This window comes from Furipterus horrens, unplaced genomic scaffold (assembly GCF_987537825.1).
Source record: "Furipterus horrens unplaced genomic scaffold, mFurHor1.1.pri manual_scaffold_12, whole genome shotgun sequence".
NCBI classification, from domain to species: Eukaryota; Metazoa; Chordata; class Mammalia; order Chiroptera; family Furipteridae; genus Furipterus; species Furipterus horrens.
Genome location: NW_028327182.1, coordinates 14,208,268 through 14,219,180, shown reverse-complemented (window position 1 = coordinate 14,219,180; position 10,913 = coordinate 14,208,268). Strand labels below are relative to the sequence as shown.

The window sequence follows — 10,913 nt, the reverse complement described above, 5'->3', positions numbered from 1 at the left end:
CATGTAAATATATATGACTACTCCATTCATAGAATGAGGTGTTGAAATTTAAGTCCAGCTCCATTATTAACAGATATGATTTTCATTATTGTTTATTCTCCTTAAGCTTCTGTGTTCTCAATGGTATAATGGAAAGATAAATATATTATTAAATTATTCTCTGGTTTTGATGTTTAACTTAAATAATTATGTAAACACTTAGCACATGCCTGGTACACAATGACCATTCAAAAATCATTGAAGCTAAAATTTTAATTAAGTTTACTTCTTTAACTTTGTCTTCAATATTATGATTTCTTTTCAATTAGTATGAAGAAAAAGTCTTGCCCCAGTGCACACCTTCTATGAGAATTTCTAATCTCCTGACTTAGACTAATTACATATGTTTTAAAAATTACTATCATGTCACAATAAGTATCTTTTGTTAAGTGTTACTTTCCACCAGAGACTTAGAACATCTGCCCATCTTTTCTTTGCTTTCTTAAGGTCATCATATTGTTGAATACAGGACTCTTCCCCTTTCCCAACTTTTCCATCACAAGTAAATTTGCCCACTGCTTATCAAGAACCAGTTGTACTTCCTTTTCATAAAAGAAATTAAGGCCTTCACATGAATGATAAATAAATAAAGAACAACCCATAATATTTGTAGGTTACAATTTTACCATTATGTTATGTAGTCCACAAACAAAAGAATCGAGAGAAAATGATGAATGGCCTTAAAAATAGTCATGGTTTATAATAAAGATTTTATTTTAAAAACATTAAAATAAATAATACATACTCCAGAACACCACTTGTATCACTGTTCTGGGAAAATTACTTCTCTTTAGAATGAGTTCTAGAAGGCAAATCTTCTTAACAGCTGCTCTGGGGGCTTCCCTTAGCTGATTTTCTTTCATTAGCTGATTTACAGCTATATATATACATATAAAGAACTATATATATATGTATATATATATACGTATATATATATATATATATATATACGTATATATATAGTCTTTCTTAATCTGTGGTCTGCAGTCTTTTAATGATTCCCAATGGTGGATAAGTGGTGAAATGTAAACCCCATCAAAATGTTTGGTTTTTTTTTTTGCTTTTTGTCCCTTAACTGCTGATAAAATAGACGTCAAAAATCCCAGAGAAATATGATTGAAGCCAGTTACATTGGCTCATATAATTCAAATAGTTCAATGTTTTTTCTTGTTAATTACTGGATCACAACCAGAAATCCGAATGATGGGATAGAAACACTTCTTTAGGGTAATGATTGATTTCCATAAAGATGAGTTTAACAAATTTCAATATGCAGTTGCTGGGGCAGAGAGGGTGGGTGGGCATTAATTAGTTTTACCGTTTTCAGCAGATGTTCAATTCAAAATGCCAGCAGCATCTCAATGTCAGTCATTAAAGCTGTCTTTCATTGAAGAGTGCTGACCAATGAAATCTCCACTCTGTTTAATGAGACCGATCTAGGCAGAGTCAATTAAATCAAATCTTTACTAACATCCTTAATATATCTGCAGTGTGTGCATCAGCAGCAGCAGCAGCGGAAGCAGCAGGAGGGGTTTCCAATATTAATAAAGGAATTCACTGCCGCATAAGGAAAGGGGGAAAAAATGGAGGGCGCTGTCGGGGGAAGTCCTTACTTAATCCACAGGAAAATCTGGAAAAACCCAGGCGGGGATGGAGGGGGAGGGAAGCTACCTAAAGAGTAAAAAGCAACGTAAGAGGATTAGAGAAAGAGCCTTCAAGTAGCTCTTGAAGGCATCTACCCCCAACAATCCCCCTCCCTCGTCCCTTCCACTGCACATCCAATTTACCAGTTGCAAATATGAAGCTAGAAAAATGTAAGGACCAAGAGTTGAAAACATGTTCACTTTAATACTGAAAAAATATGCCATTATAAAATCCTCAAATAGAATTAGTAAGTTTCACGTGCTTCGTCCGTTCTTTTCCCCACCTACTTTGTAAGTAAGAGTTACACCAGCACAGAATTGCTACCATAAGATCGCAGCCTAAGCACTAGAGTGACATTAATTGGTCATGCTTAACTGCCTCAAAATCGTTTCTTTTTTCTTTTTTAATAATTACACCGATACTGTAATAGAAATCATGGGTACTTATTTTACATTCAGATGGAAGGCCTTATTGGATATGTATAGAAAAATATTCCCCTCCAAAATGAAAATAAAGTAAACATCACCATCAAAATAAAAGGACGAACCCAAAACAACCCATAAACGTCCCTCTACAAAATACATTTTTAACTCATAAAATGGACTGATGACTAGCCATGCAAATGTCTTAAATAAAACCTTAACATTTTTTTCACAGTAAACGTACTCTCTGAACTGCCTACCGATCACAAATAATGGTGAAATGGCACTTCTGATTATACTGCATTTTGTTTATAGAAAGTTTGATACGATGGGACTTATCAGGTAAGAGGGTGGGTGCTGTGAACGTGACGCTCTCTCCAGTCGCCGGGGAGGGCAGCGTCCCTGGAGCGCGTGGATTCCATGCGAGCCATGCAGCACTTTTTGTTTTTCTCAGAAGTCAAAGTTATTTATTTACAATACATTCATGCCTTCGTGCAACTGCCCATCCCTGCGTAGCCAACAGGGAACTATCACGCCCCCCTCCTCGCGGGGCTAATCCACGGGGGAAAAATAGATATCTATCTCTCTATATAGATGTGAGTATATGTATATATGTGTAGAATCACGACAGTCATCCCACCAGCCCCTCCGCAGAGAGCCAGGGCACTGTCAGTTCTTTGAGCAGGGCCCCTGCTGGGCTTTGTCAAAAGGGGCTCGCAGCAAAGAGCGATTTGGCAGCGCTCTCACAGCTACAGTCAGCTCTTTGTTTCCAGGAGAGAGCTACGGGGTCAGAGCATCTCAGTTGAGGGAGTTCACAGTTATTTATTTATGTCCATCAAGCCTTGGGGCGCACTGGAGTAGAGTCTGGGCTTCTCTGGCCCGTGGGGTGCCGTCTGGTGGGGGAAGGGGGGAGCATCGCCTTCCTCCTTCCCTGTTTTACCGGGGTTGGGGTCTTAGTCTGAGAGCGAGTGGGAGCCACAATCATATACTCTGTGAGCTCCATCTGCGTTGTAAGGCCCATTGTGCCAGTAGGAAGAGTCGCACACTGTCTGTAGGGAATTAATTTCGGACGCTGAGGAGTTGGCGTCTCTTCTCTTAGACCGCTTTCGGTTTCTCAGGATAAACACGAGCATGCCCACCACAGTGAAGGCGGAGGTGACAAACACCAGCAGCAGCCCCGGGACCAACACAGAGATGGACACCCTGCTGGTGTCTAGGTAGGAGTTGGAGTGCGTCCCGGTCTCCGCCAACCCGGTGCTGTTTTTACTTTGTGAAGTTAGCGTGGGCGAGATCCTCGCGTACAGCTGAGGGCAGATCTCGTCATTGGAGAGGAGCATGAAATCCTTCCTAAAGTACTTCACCGGAGTCTCGCACTTGAGGTCGCTCATCAGCACTTCGGAACCCAGGCGTTCTGCCCACTGCTTGAAAGGCACGATGGTGCAGGAGCACTCCCAGGGGTTTCCGTGCAGGTCTATCTGGATGATGGAAGTTAACTGATCCAGCACCCCCGCCACCGGGAGGTACAAAAAGTAATTGTTGTGCAGGCTGAGCTTAGAGAGGGAGACCCCAGCAAACACGTCCACGGGGAGGGACCTTAGCAAGTTGTTGTTGAGAATGAGGATCCTCAGTTTGGGCATGGAATTGAAGGTGCCTGGAAGGATGAGCTGGATCGTGTTGTACTCCATGTTCAGGTACTCGAGGTTTTGCAGCCCGGCGAATTTCTCCCGGGACAGTGTGTCCAGATAGTTGCTATCCATATACAGCCACCTGAGGTCCAAAAGGTTCTTAAAAGTATTGTTCTCTACGCTGGCAATGTTATTGTTGCCCAGATCCAACAGAATGAGATTCTTGTAATCCACAAAGTGCGGTTTTCGGATGCTGTGGATCTTGTTGTCTCGCAGGAAAAGCTCCTGCACGTTGGAGAGCTTGGGCTTCAAATCAGCCAAGCTGCTCACGTTCCGATTGTTGCAGTTCATCTTTAAACCCGACCCCGGGATGTGGTCGCAGCTGCAGCCCCCAGGGCAGGGCAAGCCGTTGGCTGGGGGTTTGTTTCGGGAGCTGCCGGTAGCTATCGCTGCAGTGGGTCTGATTTTGATCTGCCAGTTGCCTGGAATCTTTGTACCTCCGTTTGGAGCGGACCCCGGGGTGGCACGATCCTCTTGCCCATTACTCTTGAAGGGAGTTGGCAGAGGTCCAGGAGCGAAGGTCTCTTCTTGGGCAGGGGGCGCCGGAAGACTAGAATCCACTCTGTTTTTCAAAGGACACAAGTCCTGTTCCGTGGTTTCATTGAGGTCTTTACCCTGCAGTCTGGTGGGGGCTTCGCAGACCACTCGGCCGATCAGAGCATTTTTGGGAATGTTTTCCAGCCATTCTTTCAGGGAAAGTAGATCACAGGTGCAGTCCCACGGGTTGTCCTCTAGCAGGATCTCGGCAATGCCAGGGATTTGCTCCAAGACCTCCTCATAAGGCAGCGTTTTCAGCCTGTTTCCTCGGAGGTCGAGGTGGGTGATGGGCACATACTGGAACACGTTGGCAGGTAGGGTGCTGATGAGATTGTCGTTTAAAATGAGTACCTCCAGCTTATTTAAGTCTTGGAAGGCCCCCGGGTCTATATCCCGTAATAAATTAAAATCAGCCTGGAGGTATTCCAGGTCGTCCAGCCCCAGAAAAGTCTGCTTTCGAAAAGATTTGATCTTGTTATTGTTGATATGCAGCCTTTTCACCAGCTGCAGCCCCAGAAAAGCCCCAGGAACGATTTCATGCAGGCCATTGTTTTCCATGTGCAAACTAACCGCATTATAAAAGTTAGCAAACTCATTAGGGAAAAGTCGAGTGAGGGAATTGCCATGCAGAAATAGATGGTAAAACTGAGAAGTCGGGGCGGCGAAACGCTGCAGACTTGTGAAGCCTTTTTTTTCACAGTCTACGTGTAGGTCCCCTTCTATTTCATTGCAGGAACAAATCTTCTCTTTGCAAACGTCCCCTGTAACGTTTCCAGCGGCAAAACAAAGAGACGTCTCCAGCAACAGAATCCAAAGCAGCATTTTTAAAGCGAGCAATTCATCCCGATCTCATCACAAAGTATCAGCGACCATCCTGCTCGCCACAGACACAATTCAAGTTCATTAAGTGCTCCAATGTCCGAACCCAGGGAAGGAGAAGAAAAGGGTTTGGGGGGGTGGGGTGGATTCCTTCCTCCCTAACCCCCCCGCACTGCAACAACCCAGGCGCCAGTCAATAATTCTATCCACAAACTATCCAGGCACGTAGTGCAAGGCAAGCAAAAAAAAAAAAAAAAAAAAAAAAAAAAAAAAAGTAGAAAAATAACCCCACTCCCCCTCAACCTTAAAGAAAAAAAAAAAAAAAAAGAGAAGTTAAATATATACGTATAAATTAAAAATGCACACTTAACAGAATCTCGTCTAGTGGTCCTCACTATTCAGGAAGCGAACAATGCTAGTAATTAGAAGCAAGTGCATGTTAGAGACACAAGCAGAGGGTTTGCAGCGTAGTACAGGCGCACTGCCTGTGCATGGCTGTGTGTCGGACTGACCTTGCCTTTCTGATACAAAAAGCAGGGTTTTCGGCGGCTTCTGTTGTTGAGGCTGCTGGTGGAGTTCCTGCTGTAGCTGTAGGTTGCCCAGAAGTCCCCCCGAGGTGCTGTCCAGTCCTCCCGGTGCTGAAATCACGCCCGACCGAAGGACTCACGCTGCCGAGCCAATGGCGCTGGAAAATTTCCGCAATCGCTGCGTTTTGTGCCTGTTCATTATTTTCGTTTCCTTCCCTTCGGTCCTCTTCAGCCTTTTTTTTTTTTTTTTTTTTTTTCCCCCCTGGGCTCTGGATCTCGGTTACTAGCTCGTTTCTTGTTCTCTTTCTTCTGCTCTTTCGGAATTACGCGGAGGGGGCGGAGGGCGGGTGGGGGGCGAGTCGTCTGAGGGAGGAAGAGAGCGCGAGAATGGGGAGCGGGGAGAGAAGAGAGTTGCTAAGAAGCTCTGCTCGTTCCAGCCTGGTGCACTCTGAAAGATCTGACACCCTCTGCTGATCTGCAGTAGCAAAAATCCATCTGGTGAGGGAATGCTGAAGGAAAAAAAAAAAAAAAAAAAAATCAATCCACGTACAGGGCAAGCGTTAAAAATGTGGGCACTAAAGGCTGTCGATCCACACAGAGGCTTTTATTGTAAATGGATTATTTAATTCTTTTTGCATGCTGGAAACTTTACCCTTTCCTTTCCTTAATGACCTCACAGTACCCACCAGCGCCAGCCTTTGGAAAGAGTGTTTTTAAAATATTTATTTCCCAAAGGCTTGAATAAAATTAGTGTCAGGGTGTCAAGCGAGCAGCAATTTGAGGTAATTATACTGCACGCCATTTTCATCGGTGCTTTAAATGCATTTCTTCCGTCTCTGCAGTACAGTGTATTTTGTGCTATTTGATGTCTTTGAAACCGTTTCTTTTTTAAGTTTTGGAATGGTGAAAGTGGCTATTTGAAACACATTCATATCATATCTATTTTAATATAATAGAATAATTGGGTATGGATCTTTTCTTGCATGGTATATAATTTAGGTACGTTCTTTTCTTTTTGAAACTTGGTATAGAATTTTAGTCAATTAGGTCATTGAGAGGTTTCTCTGGTTTTTCTTGAATGTTATTTAAGTCTGCAGGGTGAAAACACAATGCACGCTAACGTCTTTGATTCCAAACCTGAAAGATTTCCCTGAGAACCGGAAAGGGAGGGAGGGGGCAGGGAAAAATCCCAATTTGATTCGTGAGTGCTCTTAAAAATCCACTGGCAGACAAATGCGTACCGCTTACACACACACTCACGAAGTTTCCGCAGCCCTCCGGACGAACTGGAAATGCATACAAGTAAATAACCAGTTGCATTTTGAGAGGAAGAGATAGCAATCTCCGGTCTCTAAGGCTTGGGGCGGGGGGGGGGGGGGCCTGGGGGTAGCCGGCAACTGCTTTCTCGCTTAAGCTGGCTGGGCCACTGGTGCTCAGGCTTTTCCAAGGGAAGGGACCTTCGGGTTTCTCAAACTTAGAAGAAGCTTACAAAAAACAAGTTCTAAAAACATAGGGGGCGGGAGAGAATATGGAAATACTGCCTCGCGAAGGCTGTTTTGCTGACTTTTCTTATCAGAGTCGACACCTTCGTTACGTTCTAAGATTGTGTGCATCATTTTAGGGTTTGGAATTAAAAGACCTTTTTTTTTTTTTTTTAATTGTTATTTGGTCCTTTCTTCAGTCGAAACAGAGATCATATGTTTACATCGGTTTCTCTTTTAATTAGGGTTTATACAAGTTGGCCAGCTGTTACAAAATAATCAAATATTCAAGGATCTGTGCATTTTAAAAAGGCTGGAGAGTGAAGGATTTTGGGGAGTGAAAGATTTTGGGGAAGGCCTGAGGTGGGGAATTCAGGGAAGTTTAAAGTAGATTTTTTCCTGGTTCAGAAGTTAATTGTTGGGGGCACAGTTTTTATATCTATATGTAATATTTTATACGTAATATTTTTATATAATCAAATATGTTGTTATCTTTTGAGTATCAGTGGGAGCATGGATGAAGGCTCAGATAGATATGGTATGTGTATGTGTGTGCCTGAGGGGCAGGGGCTTTTTTCAGGCAACCTATTACCAAAACAATTCCACTGGTATTTAATTTAACCTTTTACCACATGTAAGAAGAGAATAAGAGCATAATCAAGTTGTTACTATTTCACTAAAAAAATAAAGCTATGCACTGGAGTATTGCAGATGTGAAGGAGTTAGACTGAAGGAAAAGACATTTCTGTTTCTTTGTAATTGGACTCAACTTTGAAAATTCTTGGCCACAGAAACTGAACTGAGAAAGGAGGGTGCTTCATGCAGGGTCTGTTTTTGATAGGAGAAAGGACTTTGGAGAAGAGACAGAAAAATGCTAGCAGTGTAGGGAGGAAAAATATTGGTGGTAATAATCCAAAATCACACTTTTTAAAGTTAATCGGTTACTTGTTTATTCAACTTGTTAAATAAATATCTTATGTGAAGAGTCCCAATGAGAATATACTATATACTATTAAAGGACTTATTCTACCTTTTAATATATACCTTATACGATCTTACAGATACTCATTTATTTAAAAAAGTGCTGTTTTTGTTTCCTACAAGGTATGTATTATACACTTAAGATAAATACATATTATTTGTACAAGTTTTGAAAAATACTGAAAACAGCCAAAAAATTAAAATCTACTAAATTTCAACACCAGAAATTATGAGTGTAAACATACACACATATATTTTATAATTTTTGCACTTTATATATATTTGTGAAAAACTTCAAAGTTATTAAACATCCACTACTTTATTAAATTAGGGGTTGAATTCCTTTGTATGACATAAAATAATTCATTGAAATAATTCTATTGTTAGATATTTAGTTCTTACTAAAATTTCTGCTCTGATAAACAATGCTGCAAAGAACAACCTTGGACATAAATCACTGTGAACATTATTATTTATCTTCTTATTACAGATTCCTAGAAGCTGAATTATCAGACTGAAGTATAGAAAAAAGTATTAAGACTTTTGATAAAAATTTGACAAATTGCCTACTCAAAGATTTGACCAGTTTATTATACTCCACAAGCAGTAGATGAGATTTGCCATTTCCCTGAAACCATACCAATACTATTTATTATCATTTAGAATATCTTTCACTCAGTTCAGTATTTTTAAAGTGAGCAAATTTACCCATTTACTTGAGCAAATTATTTTTAATTTTGAATTATTAATTGATTATATTGTTTGCTTTTTATCAGTCCTGTTCAACTTTTAAAAATATTACTTTGGCTTGAAATCACTTCTTTGAATCTATACCAGACCAAGCCACCTAGGCTTCTTTCTCCCTTTTACCTTAGTGTATCCAATAGAATGATTCCTATATGTGTTTAAATTACTTTTTTGAAACACTGATTCCTCACTAGAATGTAACATTCTTGAGGGCAGTGATCTAATCATTTTATTTTTTTATATCTTTCTTGAGGGCAGTGATCTAATCATTTTATTTTTTTATATCTGACACCAAGCACAATACTGCTCATATAAAATATGGTGTGACACATACATCTCAATAATAAAATAATACACTATGGAGTTTATAATAAATTGAGTGGAACAGACCACAAAAGTTAAAAAGTTCAGAGACAGGATTAATTCACAAACTAGGGGCTTTGGAATTATTTAGATAGACTTATAGGTTTCTTGTTCAATACACTACGTGCACTTGATAAATTTTCTCCTGTATTGTCAACCATATATAAGAAATTTTAAGAAATGTTATTTTTCCTCTAGTAAATGAATTCCTAACCTACATTTTGGGCATCCCATAAGAGTTAGTACAGTACCAATAATTGTGTAATGATGCTAATGTTATGAACACATTGCTGCTTTTGCAAGAGGAAGTAGATTGAAAGTTATGAAAGTATAAAGATTCAGTGAGTTAACTTATTAGGTTATTGATTGGAATTTAAAAATATATAAAAACAGCACAGTACAGACACATTTTGAATTGCTCAAGGAAAATGATTAAATAATGTTTATTAAAGTAGAACACATGATATTTTCTAATCAGTTGGAATTGGCAATTTTTACATTTATGGTAACTAGTAGGTTGTGAAAAAGCATTATCTCACATGCGCAGTTTCCTAAAACAGTGAAAATATCATGGGCTTTGGCATCAAACCTAGGAAATCATACATTGTTGTACACTGTACTTTTGGAGAAATCTTATGCTATTCCTAATAATGATCAATTTCCCTCCTTTTAAGTCTTTTTTTTTTTTGGAAATAAATCACAAATATTATCATAAAAACAATAGACACCGATTTCCCCAAATCTCATGGTGGTCAGGGCAGGTCATATGACTTGGTCTGGCTACTCAGGGGACTTCTGCGCAGGGTCCAAGGCTGAGGGTGGAGCTGTTGTAAGTTCTTTTGCTGCTGGTTAGAGCATTGACAGCATCCTCAGTAGAGCAATGGTATGTCATGATTTCAAATACTTTTGTTTTTGTACAGGTACCCAACCTGATTCTCTGGTCTTTCTAGAGTCATTGGGAGCTACCCAGTTTCATGACTCTAAATGTATTTTCTGTTTGAGTAAGTGAGGATATCTGAAGGACCTGAAATATGAGTAAGGAGATCATACATTCTTGAGTTCCCAGGCAAACTCTTGTTCATGCTAGTTGCTCCAGCACACAATTCACTTTCAGAATTGACCCAATTTATATAATAAGCCAACCTAACAATGAAGCCAGTTCTCTCCTTGGGAGTATGTAAATTAAGATGGAGTAAATAGTGTACCAGCCAACATATTCTAGTAGAATTAAAAATTGAAGTTTTTTTTAATTTATAGATTCTGATTATGGCTATCCTATAACATATTTTGACATAAATCATTCATGCTTAGAGCAGTACAATTTAACAGATCTCCTACCCAACATTGGGTATAACTTGGGCAGCATTAATGTCTATGAGAAGAAATATAGGCCACAGCATATTTAAGCTTCTCAGTGGTTGATGTTCTTGTTGAAATAAGTGTATATGAGATTCAACAAGTTGAGTACTAGAAATTTAATGAATTTGTATATTTAAGGAATAATTCTAGACACCAAGGAAAACACAGAGAATTTTAAAAATGTGTTTATGTTTGGTTAAGTACTAATTTTTAAAGAAAGTTGTAGCAGACTTAAGGGCCTATAAAGACCTGATGTAAACAGCACAGTATCCAGTGACTTTTTGTTCAACAACGTACATCCCCTATTGC

General features: G+C 39.9%; 1 protein-coding gene across 1 annotated transcript; it reads right to left on the bottom strand.

Annotated features, from left to right (window-relative positions):
* Nucleotides 1-1,867: 1,867 nt before the first annotated feature.
* SLITRK1 (SLIT and NTRK like family member 1) lies at nucleotides 1,868-5,305 on the bottom strand. The gene has a single exon (XM_090258145.1). It carries the CDS (start codon nucleotides 5,147-5,149, stop codon nucleotides 3,059-3,061), a length of 2,091 nt encoding a protein of 696 aa, XP_090114271.1. The 5' UTR covers nucleotides 5,150-5,305; the 3' UTR covers nucleotides 1,868-3,058.
* Nucleotides 5,306-10,913: the final 5,608 nt, after the last annotated feature.